A 24116-nucleotide genomic window follows, 5' to 3' on the forward strand; every position below is an offset into this window, starting at 1 on the left:
TGCAGCCACACTAGCTGCATAAAAGTTATATATTGAAAAGTTTTCAATATATTTAAGAACTATAAAAAGTTTTATAAAAACTGTATAAAAGCTCAGTCATGTCTGACTCTTTGCGACCCAGTGGACTGTAGCCCTCCAGGCTCCTCCATCCATGGGATTCTCGAGGCAAGAATACTGGCGTGGGTTGCCATTTCCTTATCCAGGGGATCTTCTAGACCCAGGGATCGAACCAGGGTCCCCCACACTGCAGGCAGACTCTCTCCCATCTGAGCCACCGGGGAAGCATAGCCATCAAGATATAGAATATTCTTACTGCCGCAAGTTTCCCTGACCCCTTTGTAGCCAGTCCTCTCCTGCCTCCCAACCCTGGAGACGCCGATCTGCTTTTTGTCCTAAAGAGTAACCTTTTCTAGCATCTCCCATACATGCAAGCCTACAGTATATACTCTCACTCAGAATGATGTTTTGGAGATTTTCGCATGTTGTGTCCGTCAGTAGTTGACTCCATTTTGTTGCTCAGTGGTATTCCATAAAGTTTGTTCATCTAGTCACCTACCTCCTGTTGGACATTGAGATTACATTAATCTTGTACAATGAATAGAGTTCCCAGGGACATTTACACATATGTTCTTGGTATGGATATATGTTTTTATTTTTCTTGGTAGGAGTTTCATTACTGAATAATTTATTAATTCTAGGCTTAAGTTATGAGGAATTGCTTTGTTGTTTTCCAAAGTGATTGTAAATTTTACCTTACCACTAGCAATTTCTGAGAGTTCTAGTAGATAATTTAAGATTTTTTTTTTTGTGGATACATGACTGTGTCATCTGTGAAAAGACAGTTTTACTTCTTCCTTTCTGACATACATGATTTTAATTTCTTGCTTTATTGACTTCCCCAGGATCTCTATTACATTGTTGATTGAAGTAATGACAGCTATGTCCTTGCCTTAGTCTAGATTTTAGAGGCAAAACATTGTTTATGATTAAGTTGGTTTTAACTGCAAGTTTTTCATGGGTGCACTTTGTGGATTGAAGCCGTCCCTTTTTATGCCTATTTTGCTGAGATTTTTAAAGAAATCATAAAATAGGTTTTGAATTTTTTCAATTGCATTCTTTGCAGCTAAAGTAAGAAGAGCTTATGGCTCTTCTGTTTTGTCTGTTAATGGTCTGTTAATATGGTGAATGACATTGATTGATTTCTAATGTTAAACCAAACCTTCAGTTGTTAAGCTTACTGGTTATGATGTATTACTCATTTTAAATTTTACTGTATTTGACTCAGTAATAATTGAGGATTTTTACATCTAAATTCATGAGGAATATAGGCCTGTAGCTTTTTGCTTTTAGCATTTGGATAATACTGGCCTCATAAAAAGAATGGAAACTTTTTCTCCCTTTTTTCCTGAATGTGTTTGTATAAACTGGTGTTGTATCTAAAATTAGGTTTTGATAGAATTCAGCTGGGAAGCCATCTGAGTTTGGGGTTTCTTTTAGGAGGGTGTGTTAATTTATAAATCTCATGCTCACTTATAAATCCCGTGTTAATTTATAAATCCTGTGTCTTCAATTAGCAGGAGGTTCTTTGAGTTTCCTGTTTCTTGTTGGTTCCATTTGGTAACATGTACCCATCACCTAAGTTGCTGAATCTGTTGACGCAAAGTTGTTTAACCCTCTTTCTTTATTATCCCTTTTGTGTGTGTATGCTCTGTAGTGATAGTCATTTTCATTCCTGATATTAGTAACCAGTTTCTCATTTCTTTTTTCCTTGATCAGCCTAACTTAGAGGATTGTCGCTTTAATTGGTACTTTCATGAAATGAGTTTTAGTTTAATTGATTTTTTTCTTCTTTGTCCAATTTCTATTTAATAATCGCCCAATCCTCTCTTCCTTGCTGGGTTGTGGCCTCTCCTTATACAGCTCTACCCCAGACACACACAGTCCTCTTTTCTCCTGTATCCTCATACATCCTAGGGCACTTCTCTGTGACATAGCATATCACAGTTGTCCTAGGGGTCTGGGGGCTTGCGTCTTTGACTAGACCTGAGCCCACAGGGATGGCGTCATGTCATCTGCCACAGCCCCTCACTTTAGTGGACATCCATCCAGGGTGAGTGAGCAGATGAGTGGGTGGACGGATGGGTGGACACTGCTCTGGGAGACAGCGGGCCGTGCCGCCGTGTAGCTCTGCATTTGAACCCGGGCCCGCGGCCTCGGCCGGTCACTGAGCTGCGCGTTTGTGCCGACTGGGCTTTCCTTGGAGGGCTCTTAATGTTAGAGCCCCCGTGAAGCTTGGGCAGCACAACATCTGGCACCTAGTAGGTGCTCAGTCAAAGGCAGCTCTTGAAAGACCTTTCATTTCAGCTCAAATAACAAATTACTATATAACTAGAAAAGAAATAATTGTTCTTTAATTCTTTGCCCGTTTCTGATTTGTATAGTAAATCTTCCCACAAATTAAGATCGTCACATGTTTGAAGAAGGAAGAGCCTTACGGCACAGTAGTGCATTGCTTCTCCTTACGTTTTGATTGAAATAAAGCGTGGACATCCCATGTCTTCTCCCTTATCAGCCCACATTATGTCTTTATTAAAATATTCTAGTTTTATGGAGCTGAGAAGGCTTTTTTTTTTAATCAAGGAAGAAAGGCAGTAGTATGCAATAATTTCACAGAATCTTTTCTGTTTGTTTTCATAAATTATGTGTTTTCCCCCATAATTATATCTTTTACTTGCTTCTCTACAGTGTAAGGGAATAGCCAATTCGAAGAAAATAAAAATACAGTTTCTTCTTTGTTATGTGGTACTTGATGGCTACCTCTCTGTGTGTAGTTTTTGCTTATTTCCCAGGTGGTTTCTACTATATCACTCCCTGGAGACAACTTGTAAGTTTACTTTAAAAAACAAAAAAAGCAAGCAGGAGTTTTTTTTTTTTTTTTTTTTTTTTTATTACTTCACAGATTTTGGCTTTTCAAGGCCATTACTGAGAATCTGTTTATTTCCTTGACCCTCATGCCTGCATTTGCAGAGACTGCCATGACTATATTGGGTGATGGATTGGCTTTATTTGTTTATTTATCAGTTAATTTATTCAGACATTCATTGACTTGACAGTGAGCTTTCTGAGATCAGGGACCCTACTGTATTCATTGTTCTAAGCACAGATCCTGGCACTCAGAAAGTACCCAGGAAATGATTGAAAAGATGAATGAAAGAATAGACCAAACACATGGAAGTCTGTTGGATTAAAAGAGTCATTGCAGAAAGAATTATTGGGATGTGTGTATGAGGGGGTCTCACTTTGTGCTGACAACAAGGGTTTTCAAGTTTAAGATGTAAACTTGGCCGTCCTTTTGAGATTACAGTACAGTGCTATATGCTGTGGAAAAAGAATTCGGGATTTTGGTGAGACCAAAATATGATCCTTGAGTATTTTCTTTTAAAATCTGTATTTCATGGAGTCCTTTTAAAGTAAGGCAGTACAGCCATCTTACTGGAGAAGGCACGGCTACTGGGGGGGCCGTGAAGGAGGAGCAACATTTATACAGGTTAAGAGACTCAGCAGTACCAAAGTTGAGGTGCTACAAAGTTCAGGTGTAAACACGTCCTCCTTGAAGAGTGGTGGGAGACGAGTTGGAACAATGAGCTTTTAAAATGGGACTGAAGGACTTGAGTAGGCATTTTTCCAATGATATGGAAATGGCCATTAAGCATATAAAAAGATGCTTAACACCATTAGTTATTAGGGAAATGCAGATCAAAACCAAAATGAGATACCACTTCACCCCCATTCGGATGGTGATTACTAAAAACAACCAATCAACCAGGAAAAAACAAGCATTGTTGAGGATGTGGAGAAATTGGAATCCCTGTGCACAACTGTTAGGAATGTAAAATAGTTCTGTTACAGTGGGAAATGGTATGGTGATTCTTTACAGAGATTAGATACAGGATTATCTTATGATCCAGCAGTTCCACTTCTGGGGGATATACACAAAGGAATTGAAAGCAGAGATTCAAACAGGTATTTGCATACTCACGTTCATAGCAGCACTAATCTCGATAGCCAATAAGTGAAGGCAACCCAAGCGTTTGTCGGCAAGTGAATGGATAAACAAAATGTGGTACATTCATTCAGTGGAATATTATTCAACTTTAAAAAGGAATTATTTTCTGAAAAAACACTGATGAACCGTGGAAACACTATGCTGAAAAAATAGGCCAGTCACAACTGGACGAAAGTGCTGTGATCCCACTTACAGGAGGTCTCTAGGGCAGTCAGATTCATGGAGACAGAGCGGAGGGTGGTGGTTGCCAGGGCCTGGGGGGAGGGGAAGAGAGATTTTTGTGTAGTTTGTGTACAGAGTTTCAGTTTGGGAAGATGAAAGAGTTCTGGAGATGGATGGTGGTGGTGTTTATATAGCAATGGGGAAGTGCCTAATGCCAAATAACTGTACACTTAACAATGGAGAAAATGGTAAGTTTTATGTGTATTTTACCACGATACAAAAAATGTTAAATAAATGGCATTAGAATCCATTTCCCCTTTCTTCCTATTTTAAGCCACGTTGCCTTCAGGTATCGCGTGGTCAGGGTGCAGAGGGAGAAAGGTGTCTATTTAATGAGTGCCTGCTTGAGCTTCACTTTCTCAGTGAGTCTTCACTAAAGTCCAGTGAGATAGGTGTTAATCATTAGCCCCATTTAACAGTTGAGAAACTGAGGCTGAGTGATGGGGTAACATGCTCAAGATCTCACTTACCCAGAGCATCAAGCCGAGCTTAACTGGCCTCCCACCCGCTGAACCAGGCTGCTTGTCTCTGGGATTTTTGTCCGTGTCCTTCCCAGAGGAGAGCCATCCTCCACCTGGGATGGCGCCCGACAGCACGCACATACGGTGCTTTTCTTTCATTTTAAACACTTTCGTGGCTGTGCCTGCCTCTCCTTTGGAGAGGAGGGCTGGGCCAATGAAAGCAGTAACTGAGGGCTAAGCGCTGTGTCTCGCGTGGATGGCTTACTGAGTCGTGACTGGTGAAGCGCGGGGAGGAGGGCAGGCGGGCGGGCCCGCTCTGTGGGTGGGACGTGTGGCTTCCCGCGGCTCTCGTGGGTGGGCGTGGGCTCGAATCCCCACCCTGAACACGTGGCTTTGAGGCCCCCGTCCGGCACTCTATCCCCTGACAGTGCTCCCAGCTCACCCTCCCTCTTCCTCTTCTGGGAAGCGCCCCCACTAGGGTCATCCGGGCCCAGCCAGTCTCCAGATGCGGTGGACGCTTCTCAGGCCCCGTTTACACGGCCTGGCTGCAGCAGAGGGCATTCCGCCCTCCTCCCCAAAGCTCTGCCCTCCTTGGGTTTCCATGACTCCAGCCGTTTGTCTCTTGGTGTGCTATCTCCGGAATTATTCCTAATCCAGGGTCCTGATGATTGACTCCTATGTTTGCTTCTTAAGAGTTTTATTAGTCAACTTTTTATGTGTAGGAGCATCTGATAAATATTTCAGCTGTGCTGGCCGCCTGTGGTCTCTGTTGCATAGTCTTCTTTGGTTTTGTCGTTTGTTTTGTTGTACAACCCTTTAAAAATGTAAAAGACTGTTCTCGGCTCCAGGGCATACAGAGCCAGGCTGCAGGCCAGGTCTGGCCCATGGGCTGCAGTGTGCTGTTGCCTGTTTTAGGACCTTACTGGGGAAGGCTGAGTCATTTTAGTGAGGAACTGAGCTGGGGTTGAGATTTCCTGTTGCCATGGTTACTGTTGGTGCGGCACAGGCTCCAGATCGTGCCGGGGGAGGGGGAGGAAGGTGGTAGGGGCTGCTGAGGTTCCAGGCGTTTTCCCTATAAAAGTCCTCTCTTCTCAGCCCTGAGCCCTCCCTGCCTGCCAACGCCTGGACGGGGGTCTCTCCACACCTTCCCTCCTACCCCAGGGGCTTCCTACTGGGGGCCTGCTAGGTCAGCGCAGGAGCAGAGGGGGCACGCTGTTGTCCTTCCGCTGTCTCCATCCCCAGTTGGAGCCGCAGCCCGCATCCTGGGCCTGAGCTCTTGGAGTCCCTCCCCCTCCCCCGGTAGCACCAGCCTCTGCCTGCTCTAGAGGTGGGCGCTCCGAACGGGCTTCCTGCTCTGTCTCTAGTGGCGTCCCTCTAGGATCCTGACCCTCCTGTCCTTGCCTCACTAGGATGGATGTTTACCTCTGCCTGTGTGCCCTTGGCATTGGTCACCCCACTTCCAGAAGCTAAAGATTTTGCTTTGGAGGAGAGAAGGGTGTGGATGGGGGCGGGATGGGGGCAGGGGGTTGGAGCTGGGGTTTTCGTTTGTGTTTGTCCCCTGGTGGCTGCTAACCACATCCCCCATGCCTGTACCACCCAGGGAGGCTTCCCTGCACCTTTGCCCCTGCCAGTCCCCCAGGGGAGTGTGCAAGCCCCCAGGGGAGGTCCTTGGAGAAGATCCTGGCATGGGTGGGAACTGTCCTTGCGTCTGGAGGGTCTCCACTGTTAGTAAAGCCCCTCCTCAGCCTTTAGAAGTCCATGGACGTCTGAATTGACTCCTTCCTGCCGGCTAGTGTGGTAGCCAGCTCTGCCCCTGGTCAGGTGTCCCCACCCTGTCCCTCCTGGAAGGAACTTGTTCCTGCTTGGCCTTCTGGCTCCATGGCTGCCCCATGCCCTTGTCTGCATGAGTCTGGGGCTTGTCAGCATTACTCACTGTTAGCCTAGAAGCCTCCAGCTCCCTCATGGAAGCCCCCACCCACCGCCCCAGCCTGATCTGTATGTTTAAGTGATGCTGATTGAAATGTACTTGTCTCTGAAATGCTCGATCGCATCACAGAGTCATCCTTGAGTTTCTCTCCATTTGTGTTTGCAGGCTGAGAATTGCGCGTGTGGTTGGATGCGGGGCATCGTTCAGGAAAGATGGCACCAGGGTCAGGTGCCAGTGACCGCCCTGGGTGGAGCTGCCGGTGCTCATCGCTTCCCCATGGGGTCGCTGTCCCCTCATCTGAGTGAGGCCGGCCCCATGGCTAGATGGCAGTCGGCTCAGGGAATAGTAACTGACCTTTTTTTTTTTTTCTTCCATCTTTTTAGACCCTGGAAGCTGTCCTGAACTTCAAATACTCCGGAGGCCCAGGCCACGTTGAAGGGTATTACAGGAGCCTGGCCCTGGGGCTGCATGTGGAGGTGGAGCCGTCTGTGTTCTTCACGAGGGTCAGTACCCTGCCGGCCACCAGGTGCGTGCACCGCAGCTCTTCGCCAGCCTTGCTCTCGAGGCTGACGGCACTGCACCTGCAGTTCTGACCGTGGTGTTCATCTTGTCCCGCCGCCCAATGTGCCTGGGTGGTCAGCCTCCCCTGGTCTTCATCAGATCCACGGGCAGTGTAGGGAACTGCCTCTTCAGGGAGACGGAGTGGACGGGCTTCCCACTTGGCCCGCGCTGTGGTGATCACGTCATCCCTGCAGCGTGCTTGCTTATGGTCGTCGTGGGGCAGGACACGGTTCCTGCTCTTTGTCCTGGGCCCTGTCCTCGCTCCGGTCCGGCGCAGGTCTCCTGTTAGCAGGGACTCGGCATGTGGCCCTTTGCCTTGGACCCTCCTGGAGGAGCCCAGCCTGTCTGTCTCTGTCCTCTGACCTCCCAGGAGGGCTGTGTAGGGCCAGGCCATCCAGCATCTCGGCCTGCTCTTCCTGGAGCCCCCAGCTGTCGGGAGGGTGGGGTCACTTCTGCCCAGAGTGCCCTCCCTGGGGGAGGCTTTTCCTCCTGCTTGCTTCTCCCGGCCTAGCCTTCCTTCAGGGAGGAAGAAATCAGTTTGTCTCCTTCAGACCCAGAGGAGGCCAGAGATGCTAAATGTTGTTCCTCCCTTAGGTGGGAGAATGACAGTTTCTCACCCCAAACTTTGACTGTGATGACCGGGGAATAGTGCCGGGTGGGGCTCCGGACACTTGGAGACCCTGTGGGGTTGGATTCCTGCCCAGTGGTGAGCAGCCTTCGAAAGGCAGGTCCTGACCCTCGCAGGTGCTTCCATCCCCCTGTCCAGGGACACCTTGCCTCTCCGGAGTGGCCTAGTGGTACTTATGCTTGATGGAGTTAAGGCTGTGCTTATCTGTCCGTCCTTGACCGTGGGGGCAGAGAATGTCATGTGCAGTAGCCCCCTCCACCCATGGACTCTGTTGTCCACAGAGTATAACGGGAGTTGTTAATGTCGATAGAAAACTCTCTTTAGAGTGATACAGCACCCCACCCCCCCCCCACAAAAGTAAGGGCAGTTTGAGTTCATAGGAAAGACTGCTTTTCTCCCAGCCCCTGGGGAATGGCCTCAGTGAGAATTAATGGCTGAGCTTGGGCTTTTCAGCATCGCATTTCATCATCTATCACTTTTTCAATCCACAGAGTAATGGTCTCTCTTGCCAGCGCTCACCTCTGTTTTGAATTTGTATAAAGCATCAAAGCACTTGCTGGCGGGGAACTTTGGCCGGGATGCCTGCCAGATGCTGTTGGAGTTTCTCAGGCCCTTCCCGTGCGTTCAGTCTGCTCCGCCATCACCCTGGCGTGCGTCTCTTTCTCTTCCCCTCATCTCCTGCTGCCACCGCTCTCATAAATAGGTCTGAGAAGCAGTGCAGATTGTCACCAAGTTGGATCCGTCTCCCCCTATTGCTCTCTGGCTTCCATGTCACGGCCCCTGCAGCTCTTAATGACAATTTAAGATGAGAAAAAGTGCTGCCTTGTGGTTTGGTGCAGTACGCTGGAAGAGCTGGTGGTAGGCTGATGTGCTGTTTGGCTCCTGGTTACCGGCCTCACTCTCTTCCTTTTGGCCTGTGTGTTTCTTTCCCCTGCTCTTGGGTTGACGTTTGATTTCCTCTAATCCCTCTCCCTTCCTGCTTAGTCTCACTGAACCCTGATCCTGTGAGTTGAGGTTTGCCATCTTTCCTTGGGACTCTAGAACTACTCCCCTGCCTCCAGCCTGCTCTTGTATCGTTCTGTAAATACAAATGTTTTCACATCACTGTCTGGCTTGAAGACTTTCCCAGTGCCTACTGGACAAAGTTCAAAGTCCCCACTCTGATATTTATGCTCCAGTTTCCTTAGAGACCTGTATAAATTGTTGGCCTGAAATACAGCAGAATTATCATGCATTTTATCTATACTCTGTTCAGGTTGACATGACATGGTTTTCTGTGGACACTGGTTTTCATCTTGGTCCCAGGTGAGAATTTTCTTTTAGTATCAGGCCATTTTAGAGTCAGGCATCCCCAGAGATGGCCATGCTTAACACATTTGCATCATTAAATGAGGCCCAGAGAAGGCCTGTGGTTTTCCCAGAGTCTCACAGCTTGCCGGTGACAGACTGGCTTCCAGACACCCTGACTGCAAGGTGTCCGCAGCACAGATTCACAGCTAGATGACCGAATCCATGTTAGCTGGAGCCATTATGGGCATTCAAGCTGACTTTGATGCAAAAAGAAGCCATATATTCATCCAAAGACAGCCTTATTGCTGGCATAAAAAGACTCATGTACCCTGTTCTGAAACCAGAATACCAAAGTTTATTACATCATTTGCTCCTAGGCTGGGCTGGTTTGTGTATCTGCTCGTCTCATTGGCCGTGGTGGTTTAGTCGCTCAGTTGTGTCCGACTCTTGTGGTCCCATAGACTGTAGCTTGCCAGGCTCCTCCGTCCATGGAGTCCTCCAGGCAAGAGTACTGGAGTGGGTTGCCATTCCCTCCTCCAGGGGATCTTCCCGACCCAGGGATCGAACTCAGGTCTCCTGCATCGCAGGCAGATTCTTTACCAGCTGAGCCACCAGTTCCTGTCTTTAGTGCTGATGATTTATGCCTTTTTTCTCATTGGCAGAAGTTCTAGAAAAGAAGTCAGGGCAGGGAAATCCCATTTATTCAGGACCCACCCTATTCCTAGTCATGCCCTTGGCCCACTGTGCAGTGTCCTATTTAAACTCCCGAGAACCCTTTTAAGTCAGTGTTGCTGTATGCAGATGTTAACTCACCCCAGGTTGTACATTAATGAGCAGAAGAGATGCATTTGAATGTTGGTCTTCTCTCCAGCAAAACCCATGCTTCCTCCCACAGTGCTCTGAAGTGGGCTTCCAGAGGCCTGGGCTCCCCTTACCTGCTCTGTCTGTGGAAGCATCTCTGAATCTCTCCTGGCCTCAGCCCTCCGTCGCCACTGCTGTGGTCACCAGCTCTGCCCCCCTCAAATTGAACAATGGAGGGGCCAGTGTTTTCCCGGAGCCAAAGCACAGCGTAGATGGCAGGTGGAATTCTCTTTGGTTTTTTTTTTTTTTAAACCATCCTCCTTCAGGGGTGTACCTGGGTTTCAGCTGACTTTTATTTAGGAGATCAATTACCTTTGAGATTCACTTTTTACACCGAGCCGCCTGCTAATGTTGTTGGGGACAGACTGAAATGGATGGGGCCACCCTGCCTTCCCCTCCTCAGGAGCAATTTCTTCCTAGACCGTTAGGATAAATGATCCAATCTTACACATCGCTGCTCTGAGCTCTGTGGGAAATGCACTCCCCTGAGCCAGGGTGTAAGGTGTGGGAGTTATTACATTATTAACAGAAATCACACAACCTGCCTGACACACCACGGTGCTTCTCCCCGGCCATTTAGAAAAATCCCATTTCCTCCCGTGGGGTGGGATTGTTCCACGCTGTGGGGGGGCCCATGCTCACAGACATGTAATAAAGGCACTTTCAGTGCTAGATTTTATCACAGTCAATCTTTTCCAGGTTCCTGTGTTGATTTGAATGGGTTTTTAATTTAACGAGAATTTAGGGTTTTAACAAGCCCAGGATTCAGAACCCAGTGTACCTGCCTCCTATTTCAGATTTTTGATTCTCCCTCTCATCTGCTCTGTGGTCCTGAGCAAGTCATTTCCTGTTTCTTTAGGCATCAGTTTTCCTTCATGTGGTCTTGACAAGCACATCATTTCCTCTGTGCTTTACTGTCTGGTTTGCGCGCATAACGGGGACAAGCAGAGAGCCATGAAGACCACATGTTAGGAGGGGCAAAGTGACTGAACATCAGGAAGACTCTTGTGCCTCAAAACCCACGGCCGCTCTTTGCCCGGCGCCCCACCCCAGGGTCACCCTCTCCTAGTCCACGCGCGGACCCTCCAGTTGGAAGATTAATGACTTACTGCATTTGCTCCGTTCCCTCCTGCTCCTGTTGGTGTGTGTTCACTGAAATGACGAGCACACTTCTCATCCTCTTTCCAGGTGTTGAATAGTCTAGACCTGTACAGGCAGGAGCTGGGACCCCTACCCCATCCCTGACACCGGCCGTGGCGGAGCCGCTGGGCTTGTCGTCTCGGTTGACGTGGTGGTGGGCCTCCTCTGGTCCCCGGTGTTGTCCTGAGGGGCTGCCCAGGCCATGCATCACCTCCCGTTGTCTGTCTCCCCTCGCAGCTGTGCCTTGAAGGGTCCTATTTTATGTCTTAATCGTATACATTCTTAAATTATTACTATCAATTATTTTAATTTTGTTTTGAACTATTATATTATTGAATGTTATGTCTCAATGTTCATTTTAAAATGCTATCAATATTCGTTGCTTAAAGACAGATTTAAAGATTGTTTCTGTTCAGCAAGTAGCATACACCAATTGATGCGAGTTTGAGCAAACTCATGGAGATGGTGAAGGACGGGGAAGCCTGGGCGTGCTGCAGGCCGTGGGGTCACAGAGAGTCAGCCACAGCTTAGCGACTGAGCAGCAGCAGGAACACACTAATTATATTAAGGAGTACAATTTATAAACATCAATTAAAAAGGCCCACGTCAGACCTGATTTAGGGATTGAGTGTATGTTAAAAGGTAGTTTGTCTGTCATTGATAACTGGCCAGAGCTGTTTGTGACCTTCCACTTGGAATTTTTGCATTTGGCATTTTCAAAGTTTTAATCATCATAATGTCAAATGCCGATCCCATGAACCATGATTTCAGGTTGTCACTTGTAAGCACGTCTCCGCCCTTTATGAGTTGGGCTGGTCTTCATTCCCAGAGAATGAAACGCTGACTGCGCCCTAGCTGTCTGTGTCACCTTTTTACCTTGGGTTTGAGGCCCAGGTGTCCCGCGTTCAGTCATTTTCCTGCCCCCCTTAATGTGTGGGCTTCGTGGCTCTTCTCTCGTACCTGCGGTCCGTTATGAATGCACAACAGACAGTGTAACGGAACAGATAGCGTGTGTGTCGAGACCACAGCGGTGCCAAGCGCTGGGCCCTAGTGAGGTGCAGCACCGTGGGGCTGAGCCGCAAGCCTGCAGGGCCCGTCTCCAGCGCCCTGCGTCCTCGCCACCTGCACACCTGGCTTTATGGAAGCATCCTTTGGATACCACACGATTCACCCACTTAAACTGTGTAATTCGGTGTTTTGGGTATAGTCACAGAGCTGTTCAACCATCACCACCATCTGATTTTAGAGCTTTTCATTCTCCCAGCAGAAGCCCCATGCCCGTCACCAGTTCCTCCTGTTTCCCTCCTCCCCGCCACCCCACCCCACCTCAGTCTACTTTCTATCTCAATAGATTTGCCTGTTTTAGAAATTTCACAGAAGTGGGATCATACAAAACGTGACTGGCTCTCTTCACTTAGCATCATGTTGTCCAGGTTCACCCACAAGCAGGCATCAGTATGTCGTTTGTTTTTATGTGGGAATATATTTCATTGTTCAGATGTGTGGCATTTTGTTTATCCATTCATTAGTTGATGGATTGGTTCCACCTTTTGGCTGTTGGGAATAATGCTTTTACGAACATTCATGTACCAGTTTTTGTGTGGGCTTGTGTTTTCATTCCTCTTGGGTATCCCTAGGAGTGGAATTATCAGATCATATGGTAACTGTTTAACCATTTAGGGAGTTGCCTGACTGTTTTCCATCTCGACTGTACCAGTTTCCGTTCCCACCAGCAGGGTACGAAGGTTGCCGTTTTCTGCACATCCTTGCCGATGCTTGTTATCCTGTGTCTTTTTGATTCTCGCCATTTCAAAATTTTTTCCTCTTACAGGGAACATTTTAAAACTTACTAACTAAAAGCTCAGAAACAGAGGCTCTTCCTGCCTTCAGTAACGTGCAGCCCTGAGATCCTCCCCAGAGGCCGGGTTGCGTGTCAGCTGGCCACAGGGAAATGTTCCCGTGTTTCCACCGGTCGCCAGATCTGTCCTTTCCACTTCATTAGCCCTGGACTGACTCAGGCGTGTCACCTTTGTCCCTGAGGCTGGCCTCCTCTTCCCTTTCCGGGATCGTTGCAACAGCCTTCAGAGTCTCTCTGCTTTCAGTTTCTCCCTTTCCAGCTCTTTCTCCAGGCAATGCTGCAGTGTTCATTCCAGAACACAGGCACGCGTCTGTCCCTTCCTCAGGGCCCTCCCGTGAGTCCCCTTTCACATCACTCTTTGGGAAACTTGGTTCTAATGGACAGTAAATCTACTGTCAGAGTCTTCAGCAAGATTTGGAAGCTCCGTAATCTGTGTGGCAGGAGTGAAGATGTGATTATATCACCAGAAGAACATGCTGATGATTTGTTCTGTTTTGGGGGTCACTTTAGATTGAAGGTTTCCCTTGTGGCTCAGCTGGTAAAGAATCTGCCTGCAGTGCAGGAGACCTGGCTTTGATCCCTGGTTTGAGAAGATCCCCTGGAGAAGGGAAAGGCTACCCACTCCAGTATTCTGGCCTGGAGAATTCCATGGACTCGACACTCCATGGGGTCACAGAGTCAGACATGACTGAGTGACTTTCACATTAAATTGAATAAGCTTTCTGGCTTTCTTAAGACTTACAAGAAAGCTCTCCATCCTGTCCACCCATGTGGACATAAGAGCCCGGTGGGCTACAGTCCATGGGGTCACAAAGCATTGGACACGACTGAGCACAGGCATATATGGTCTCTAGCGAAGAAGAACTAAAGAACCTCTTGATGCAAGTGAGAGAGGAGAGTGAAAAAGTTGGCTTAAAGTTCAACATTCAGAAAACTAAAATCATGGCATCACTTCATGGCAAATAGATGGGGAAACAATGGGAACAGTGACAGACTTATTTTTTTGGGATCCAAAATCACTGCAGATGGTGACTGCAGTCATGAAATTAAAAGACACTTGCTCCTTGGAAGAAAAGCTATGACTAACCTAGACAGCATATTAAAAAGCAGAGACATTACTTTGCCACCAAAGGTCCATCTAGTCAAAGCTCTGGTTTTTCCAGTAGTCATGTATGGATGTGAGAGTTGGACTATAAAGAAAGCTGAGCGCCGAAGAATTGATGCTTTTGAACTGTGGTGTTAGAGAAGACTCTTGAGAGTCCCTTGGACTGCAAGGAGATCCAACCAGTCCATTCTAAAGGAGATCAGTCCTGGGTGTTCGTTGGAAGGACTGATGTTGAAGCTGAAACTCCAATACTTTGGCCACCTGATGTGAAGAGCTGACTCATTTGAAAAGACCCTGATGCTGGGAAATATTGAAGGCGGAAGGAAAAGGGGACGACAGAGGATGAGATGGCATCACTGACTCAATGGACATGAGTTTGAGTAAACTTTGAGAGTTGGTGCTGGACAGGGAGGCCTGGCGTGCTGCAGTCCATGGGGTCACAAAGAGTCGGACACGATTGAGTGACTAAACTAACTAACTGCCTATTATCAATCAGTCTTCTTTCCTGAAAAATTAGTAGCCAGTTTCAGGATGGAGAAAGTGAAAAGGTCATTCACTCAGTCGTGTCCAGCTCCTAACAACTCCTGCCAGGTTCCTCTGTCCACATGGGTTTGGCCAAAGGTCTGCGTGGCTATCACTACCAGCTTGGCTGTGTCTTCACTCACATACTGCACCCCTAGGATCGATGGAATGGTGATGTTTGGACCCTAGAGGCCTAGAAGAATTTAGTCAGACTTGGGGAGAAGGCCCCACTTAACTTTCTGGGCATGGTGCCATGGTTTTAGACAGACTCAGACCTTGGCCTGGGAGTTTCTCATATTCACTTTTGCTGAGTCGGTGTTGAATCATTAGCTGGGATTGCTTTGCTGGCAGGGTTGTGTGCGTTTCCTCTTGCTGCCCCACTGACTGCAACCAAGCTAAAGCAATCACCACCCCTCCTGTTTATGCACTATTCTGCTTGCACTTTTACAGAGTTCCTTCATTTTTCTTTTTTGTTTGTTTTTGTTCTGTTGGAGCCTCTTAATAATTCCATGACATAGGCGTTCTTGTCTTCACTAAGGAAACCGAGGTTCAGAGAAATTAAATGACTTACTTAAGATATTGCACCCATTAAGCGACCAGACTGGAACGCTGATAAGAAATCTTCAGGCTCTGAACTGTTCCCCCTGTACCAAGTGTGTTGTTCACTGAGACTGCTTTCAGATGACTTCTTGCCGACGGCTTCTTTCCTTTTGCTTTTTAAAGTTTAGCTTGATTAGGATGTTTCTGGGCATCGATTTTAAAAAATTTATATGGCTCGGGGTTTGTTGGGCTTCCTGAATCTGTGCATTTATGTGTGTGTGTGTGTGTTTGCCAAATTTGGGGAATTTTCAGCCATTATTTCTTCAAAAACTGTGAGCATTTTGTTTTGTTTCATCTCAAACTCCTATGGCATGACTTTTAGAGCTTTTCCTGTCTCATAGGACTGTTTTTATCCCCCCCCTTTTTTTTCCTCTCCACTGTTTCCATTGGATATATTATTAATCTGTTTTCAAATATGCTTAATTCCTTTGTGATTCAAAAAAAATATTTGTGTGATTTTTACCCTTTAAAGTTGCTAGAGGTTATTTCCCCCCATGGTCTAAAGGCGGTTTACTTTGGTAAATGTTGCGTGTAACCTGAGAAGGGTGGATGTCCTGCCATTTTGGTGGCGGAATGTTCGCCAAGTGTCAGGTACTTAGTTGGTCAGTGGTGGTGTTTATTCTGTATCCTTTCTGATTTTATAGTAACTCATCCCCTCAGTTACTCAGGTAATTCACCACCTGGTGAAATTTTCAGTTTTTTCCTGAAGTTTCCCTTTGCTTTTTCTTTACATCTTCTATCTCTTTGCTGAGATTTTATCTTCTCATTTGTTTCAAGTGTGTTTGCCCTTACTTTGCAGAACATATTTAAAGTCTTTCTGGGATAAGACGATCATCTTGAAGTTGTGGTCTATCGATTTTTTATTTTCCATTGCAAATCAGCTTTTTCCTGGGTCCTTCCTATGCTGAGTGCTTATAGACCTAGGTTACAGACACTGCACACGGAATGCCGTGAGATGCAGGGCCTTGCTTGCATCCTGAAGGGAACATGGGTATTTCTGTCTTGCTGGGTGGTCTGTACCACAGCCCTGCGGTCCCTTCTGTGGGCCAGGCTGCTCTGGTTTCCGGGTCTGCGGTTCTCCCTGGTCCGGCCCCGGGTCCGCAGTTCTCCTTGGTCCAGTCCCGGGTCCGCGGTTCTCCCTGGGCCGGCCCCGGGTCCACGGTTCTCCCTGGGCCAGCCCCGGGTCCGCGGTTCTTCCTGGTCCAGTCCCGTGGGTGCCTCCCTGGAGGTCAGTTACTGGAGCCCATGGCTTGCCACTCAGGATCCGTCCCCTCACGCTCGCTCCATGGTGAGCCCAGGTCAGGTACCACTTTAGCAAACCACTGTCTTCACCTCTGTCCTTTCCACAGTCTCCCCAGCACTGTCCAGGGGCCTCCCTTCCCTGTCTTTCCACAGCAGAGCCAAGGTTTGAGTGCCCTGCTGCGTGTCTGTGTGTGGGACTCATTGGTCAGAGGACGGCGAGGGGAAATCAAGCGATGGGGACTGGCCCTGTGGCCGTGGGACTGGTCACCTGGGTCCCTTGGTGTCCTGGTCTCGAGTGACTGCCATCATGGTGCTGTCTCATATAGGTACTGCCCGGGGTCTGGGGACTGGGAGAAAGAGAGGAGAAAAAAGAACAAGCCCAGAGGACCCCCTCTCCCACCCTTTCATGATGTTCAGAGGAACTTGGATTTCAGATCGCCTTCCCAAATCCACTTTCTATAATTTACTTTTCAGACCATCAGATAGCTGCTGCCTGCATTGTATGTAGGATTTATAGTTGGATTCAGTAGGGGTGACAGGGGATGGGTTATTTGTGCTTACTCCATCTTTTCCAGAATAAAAACTCCTCATGTTTTTAAAAAGCATAAACCAATTCATGTCAGTCATCTTCTCAAGACTCTAAAGATAGCTTCCCATCATCCTTAGAATAAAATCTGAACTTCTTGCACGACCTTTACTCTGTCATTAATTTTGCTCCTCTCTGCTCTTGGCTCATTCTGTCCCTTGATTCCACCCTGCTCTAAGATTTGGCCTTAACTGCCTTCTCTGGAAAGCACTCCTCCAAGGCCTTCATACGTTTGCCTTCTTATCGTGTGGGTCTGAAATGAAATGCCATTTCATCAGAGAGGCCCTCCTTTGCCATTACATCTGAAGTCAGTTGTTATCTCTATGATTTCAGGTTGTTGTTCAGTTGCTATGTCGTGTCCGACTCTTTTGTGACCCCACGGGCTCTAGCCTGCCAAGCTCCTCTGTCCATGGGATTTCCCAGGCAAGAGTATTCTTCGTAGCTCAGTCGGTAAAGAGTCTGCTGGCAATGCAGGAGACCCAGGTTCAATTCCTGGGTCGGAAAGATCCCCTGGAGAAGGAAATGGCAACCCACTCCAGTATTCTTGCCTGGAGACTTCCATGGACAGAGAAGCCTGGCAGGCTACAGTCTATGGGGTTGCAAGAGTCGGACATGACTAAGCGACTAAGCACACACACGGCACGGTACTGGAGTGAGTTGTCATTTCCTTCTCCAGGGGACCTTCCTGACCCAGGGATTGAACACACATTTCCTGCATTGGCATGCAGGTTCTTTAGCACTGAGCCACCTGGGAAGCCCATGATTTCAGGAGATGCACTTAATTAAAAAAAAAAAAATTATCATGCACGTCTTGTTCTCTGCCTCAAGTCCTAGCCCATGTCTCACACTAGCCATCTCTGTGGCAGCCAGATTTACGAAGGGTGACTTGATGGCACCTCAGCTCCACTTCGCTGGGTAGCTCTCGATTTCTGGAATGTTCTGAGGGTCTTCTTTGAGGCTGAAGCATGGGTGCTCACCCTGCATAGGGCCTGCAGTGAGTGTGGGGCGTTGACTCTTTGCAGGGAAGCTTGAGCTGGGCGGTGGGGGCTGCTCGAAGAGTAATCCCGTCCTCCGCCTGAGGGCACACTCGCGGTGCAGCCTACCGTTCGACATGCTCCCTTCAGCGTCCCCTCCCCAGATGCCCACTTCCACCCCAGCCCTCTTCTCAGTCTCAGCTTCCTGAGGGGTGGGGGCCCAGGCTAAGGCAACATCCTAAGTGACTTTAAAAAGATCTCTTAAAAAACATGTTAAGTGTAAGTAACATGTACAGAAAAGCTAAAGCAGAGACATCACTTTGCCAACAAAGGTCCGTCTAGTCAAAGCTATGGTTTTTCCAGTAGTCGTGTGTGGATGTGAGAGTTGGACTATAAAGAAAGCTAAGCACCGAAGAATTGATGTTTTCAAACTTTGGTGCTGGAGAAGAAGACTCTTGAGAGTCCCTTGGACTGCAAGGAGATCCAACCAGTCAGTCCTAAAGGAAATCAGTCCTGAATACTCATTGGAAGGACTGATGCTGAAGCTCCAATACTTTGGCCACCTGATGCAAAGAGCCGACTCATTGGAAAAGACCCCGATGCTGGGAAAGATGGAGGGCAAGAGGGGAAGGGGGTGACAGAGGATGAGATGATTGGATGACATCACTGACTCAGTGGGCCTGAGTTTGAGCAAACTCCGGGAGATGGTGAAGGACAGGGAAGCCTGGCGTGCTGCAGTCCATGGGGTCGCAGAGTCAGACATGACTTAGCTACTGAATGACAACAAAGGGGATAATCACCGACCACACAGGTTTGTCAGAGGTTTACATTTTGCTGCATTTGCTTCTGTTTTTCTAACTTAAAGAAAAATGAAGCTCTTAAAGCTGTGTGTGCTCCTCTGTGACCCTATTCTCTTTCCCCCTCACTGAGAGTGACTACTACCCTTCAGTTGACTATTATCAGCAATACAGAGTAATTTAAAGTATTTTAAACTTGATATAAATGATACTATAATTACCTCCTGCCATGCGCTGTTCGCTCAGCCTTGTTAACGTGAGACTTAGCCTGCAGTGAGGTCTGGAGTTCTTAATTCATCTTTGCTTATATATATATATGCTTCCAGTGTATGACTATTACAGATTTAGTTACTATTACTTTACATTCATGGATCTGCTTCTGGGTTGTTTTTTCCTTCTCTGATGTGTTTATCATTCCGCCACTACTGTGGGCCTTCATTATTACAGCTTTATAGTAATTCTTGATATCTGGTTGGTCAAATCCCTTCCAAAGACCTTTCTCATTGTTGTTTCACATGTTCTTGGCCTTTGATCTTATATATGAATTTTAGAATTAGTGTATCAAGTTTGACCAAAACCAGAACTCTGTTGAGATTTTTTTATTGAGTCACATTAAATTTATATAAACCAGGAAAGAATTGCGTGTGTGCCAAGTTGCTTCAGTTGTGTCTGATTCTTTGTGACCCTGTGAACTGTAGCCTGCCAATCTATGCCATCCATGGGATTTTCCAGGCAAGAGTACTGGAGTGGAAAAGAAATGAGTCATTTAAAAATACCAAGTTTTCTTATCCTTGAACATAAAACATCTCTGTATTTATTCATCACCTTTAATATCATCCCATAAAAGTTTAGAATTTTTTCCATAAATGTCCTGTATACATTTTGTTAGATTTATTCCTAGGTGCATTGCTATTGTAGATATATTTTTTAAAAATTATTATTCTAGCATTCTTTTTAGTTGATATATAGGAATGTTGTTGTTATTTTGTGTGTGGATGTATGTCTTAACTCTGTATTCAGCAACCTTTTTGAACCCATTTTTCCTTATTTTACGAAATAAGATTTTTTTTTTTTTTTTACTTTTAATTCCCCTTATCTTTCCTGGCTCACTCCCCTCACAAGATTTTGGGGTCCATGGAAGCAGAGACCCTGTTTCTCTTGTGTATTTCCATATCCCAAGTGCTTAGAACAGTACCTGGCACACGACAGGGACTCAGTAGATATTTATATGAATTAAAAAATAAAACTGTCTTGATTGTGGACAGAGTAAATGGTGCGTCCTCATCTATAGGCGTGGCCGCACACACGTCGTTCTTTGTGTGGACCATGCTGTTCCTCTCCACCTGGCAGCCTCATCTGGCCCCCTGACTGCACTCCAGGTTCCTCTCACCAGCTGGGACTTTGCTGCCAGCCCTGACCAAGCAGATGGATCTAAAGCTTTGCTGTGATCTCAATTCTTCCAGTTAGCTTTCCTGGGCTTCCCTGCACTCCAGAAAGATGCATCCAGAAAAATGAACAGCAAACAAACAAAAATAAAACCAAAAAGCACACAAGAATTAAATGTGAATTATATGCTCAAGCCCCAGGTTAAAGCTTAAGAGAATTATCCAAAGTGATATAGAAAGATACACAGGGTAAGTGCCATGATGGTGGCCCATGGTACTGCAGCAGTTTGGGAAAGGGAATTAATTTATGAATAAAAGATAGAAAGCGAAGATCCACCAACATCTCATGCTGCCAACAGTTAGGAGGAACAGAAACCCTGGTTAAAGCTGCCCCTGCAATTAGACAGTGAGTTAGAAAAAAATAGAAGCCAAAAAAGTATTATATTCCAACATCCATCTTTTCTGTGCAGTTATATCTAACACCTATATTCCACAAGTGAAAACAACACCGATTTGAGTCTTGTCTTTTCTACTTAAAAAAAATCACTTCAGTTTTCCACCTCTGATAAATGTTTTATGAATTCCCCTTCCTGATGAAAGATTTTGCTGTGATTAAAGATTTCATGAAGTTATGACAAGGGCGGAATAGGTCTTCATTCTCGAAAGCTCATTTTCCTGTGGGCTGAGTGAAGAGCCCTCTCGTAGGCAGCTGTCAGAGCTCGTAAATGTTTTTCCAAGTGCTGCACCTCTGGGAGGACACCCCCACCCACAGAACCTACAACCAACCGCAGACACGTCGGGTGACATCTTCCGGTGCACGACTGGACGATCCAGCCGCTGCCGCCCTTCCTTCCGTGAGAGTAGGTGCACGCAGTAGGTGCGTGTTTTGAAAATGTGGTATTTCACACGTGCCAGGTGGCCTTTGGGTGATGCCAGTCTCTGTGTGTATGCATGTATGTGCGTGCACGTGCGCATGCGTGTGTGTGTGTGTGGACCCCTGGGCAAGTCACGGCGCCCTCTCCACCTCAGTTCCCTTCTGTGTGTGTGTGTGTGTGTACCCCTGGGCAAGTCACGGCACCCTCTCCACCTCAGTTCCCTTCTGTGTGTGTGTGTGTGTGTGTGGACCCCTGGGCAAGTCACGGCGCCCTCTCCACCTCAGTCCCCTTCTCTGGGAAGGACGGAGGTCGCGGTCTGGACTGGAACACGCGTCTTTGTCCCCTGTGAGTGCTGCTGGATTTCCAGCTCCAGGTGTGCACGTTCTCAGCCATCCGCCAGCATCTTTCGCCGTCTCCTGAGCCGCCCTCTCCTCTGCCCTCAGTGAGTCACGGGAGGACGACCTCCCCAGGCTTTTGTATGAATTAACCACATGCGGGCAGCCAGGCACCTGTGGATGTGCGTCCCCTCTCCCCCTCGCTTAACCAGCAGCGAAACCTTACATCACCACACTTGGAGAAGCGCCTCTGAGAGTTCCGACGCCCTTTGGAAGGTCACGTTTTGAAGAAACGCTCAGCTGAAAATGACCCAGAGCACAGATGCTTTTCCGAATCTTCTCTTTTTTTCTTTCTATGAAAATCTAGCTACCCTTTTCCTCCAAGAGGGAGAATGGCTCTGCCTCTGTTACTGGCTACCCTGTCTGCTCCTGTCTTGGGCCCGGCTATCCTGGTTTCCATGAACGGATACTTCTCGATCAGTTGTCATGCGCCAGCTGTGACACTTGGCATTTGAGATGCCATGTTAGTTTTAGGCAAGCATTCGACCGTAATAGGGACCTGACAAATGGAAGCCAACACAAACCTCAGCATGCGTGGCTGGACTTCTCTTTTACGCATGTAGCTAGTGAGCGTGTACCGTCATTTCCCAGACCCCCCAGGCCCCCCCCAACCCCCCATACCATGGTGATTGTCCCCATCGCCCCCGAAAGCCCTGAGCTTTCTGGGTCCTGCTCCTACTTAGTGGGGAGGAAGGGAGTCAGGAGACGGAAGGGAGACATTGTCCCCTCCGAGGGCTCGTCATCTTATTTGGGATGGGAAGTCTCTAGAAGCTGATTACTTGGTGGACCTTCGTCCAGTGGCCACCCCCCTTGGGGCCTGTGGCGGTGGGCACTTGGTTTCTGCAGCTTTACCATCTGCATTAGTGAAAGCAGGAAGACGAGGTTTCAGGTGGGTGGTGAGTGACCTCATGGTGTTGCCCACAGTTCTGGAGGGACTGAGGGGCGGTCCCCATGAGGAATCCCGGTGAACGTGTGTGCAGCGTGGACACGGCTCTCTGTGTACCCCTGCTCAGCACCCAACCTGGCACCCACAAAAATCCCGGACCATGATGCTGTGGTCATTTATTGAACAACACTATATGCCGAGTGCTTTCCCACTGGGTCAGGCATCCTGGTGGTCATGTGTAAGGCTTGGAGCACTCAAGGTCCCTTCCCAAGGTCACCCATGTAAAGGGCGCAGGTGGGTTATAAGTATGTGCCGCAGGATCAAGGAGGCCTCCTGTGCAAACCCACTGTGTAGAATTCACAGTCGATTCAGGATGAGTCTTCTCCGTAAGCCTTTGTGTCTGGGGGGCATGACATTTTGATAAACCACACCTTTGACGTGCCCAGGACCGTCAGATCTTCGGGGAGGGGAGGCAGGGTCACTCTCCTCTTTGTCAGAGATGCTGACAGGCTCTGTCTTTTGCCGCAGCACCCGGCAGAGCCACCTGCTCCTGGACGTCTTCAACTCCACGGAGCACGAGCTGAGCGTCCGCGCCCGGAGCGACGAGGAGCTCGTCCTGCACGCAGGCGAGTGCCAACGGTAAGTGTCCCCGTGGGCCCCTGGCCCTGCTGTCGCCACCCGCGGGGGGCTGGGCCAGGCCGGCCCCTGAGACCCTGGGGGCTGGGCAGTCAGGCCCCCTTCTCAGAGACACTGCGGCCCTTATTCAGGCTCAGTGAAAGTGATGGGAGTGGTCGTCAGGTCAAGGGAGAGCCGGCCAATGTCCGTCAAGCACCATGTCTAAGGACACCCAAACCTCTGGGCGAGACCTTTCACTTTCAAATCCTTAGGAAGCTGTGTCAGGGGCACTGGGTATCTATCTGAGGGGCGTATGTCAGCATCAGTGGGAAGTTCCTCGGGGGAGTTAATGCCGCAGCAGCCAAGCCAGGCTCAGGCCTTTGGGAGAGGGGCACCGTCACCCGAGCTCAGCCCACGGAGGCCAGTTTCTTACAAAAGTAAATGTACACATACTCCACCCAGCTATCCCAATGCTAGCTGTTCAAGTAAAGTTAAAAAAAAAAAAAATGTTTACAAAAGACCTGTAAAGAATATCCCAAGTCAAAAGCTAGAAAGAGCTTGGGTGTCCATCACGGGAGCAGGACTACCCAACGGTGGTGTTTCCCTAGTGGAATATTACTCAGCAGGCAAAACTAGTGAACTCCTAAAACAGCACCGTGGGTGGGGTCAGGAAGCTCCCACCGAGTGCAGGTGCTTGACCCAGCGTGGCTCCAGGCATCTGAGACCCCAGGACCAGCAAGACTCTGCTGAGATGATGCTAAAAGCAGAGCATTGCTTCCGGAGAGGATGGGGTGGGCTCTGACCAGGAAGGGGCACAGAGCGTGTTCCGGGTGATGGTCATGTTGTGTGACTCGATATTTGGGTGTGGGTTACACAGGTGTTTTGCCATTGTTAAGATTTAGCCAATGTGCCCTTAAGATTTGTGCATCCCACCATTAAGTCGATTTTGTATCAAAAGGAAAACTGTCAGCACACATGAAACTCTGCCTCTTGGAGGACTTGGGGGTGGTGTCTTGGGATAGCTGCACTAGTCTCGGGAATGCCTAAAAAGTTAGATCCTGGCAGGAGGCTGGGAAGGCGGATGGAGTGAGCTGATCAAACAGAGGAAAGTGTTAGTTTC

At 48.0% G+C, this 24116-nt stretch overlaps 1 protein-coding gene across 4 annotated transcripts in view; it reads left to right on the forward strand.

The window, feature by feature from the left end:
- The window catches only part of TRAPPC9 (trafficking protein particle complex subunit 9), a 386986-nt gene that overhangs the window by 216714 nt on the left and 146156 nt on the right, over nucleotides 1-24116 (forward strand). For all 4 annotated transcript variants that reach the window (XM_061123133.1, XM_061123135.1, XM_061123134.1 and 1 more), the window contains 2 exons: nucleotides 7060-7202; nucleotides 22910-23020. In XM_061123133.1, coding sequence (XP_060979116.1) covers nucleotides 7060-7202; nucleotides 22910-23020 — 254 coding nt within the window. The remainder of the gene's footprint in view (nucleotides 1-7059; nucleotides 7203-22909; nucleotides 23021-24116) is intronic.

The sequence above is a fragment of the Dama dama genome, chromosome 21 (assembly GCF_033118175.1).
Source record: "Dama dama isolate Ldn47 chromosome 21, ASM3311817v1, whole genome shotgun sequence".
In the NCBI taxonomy this organism is placed as follows: Eukaryota; Metazoa; Chordata; class Mammalia; order Artiodactyla; family Cervidae; genus Dama; species Dama dama.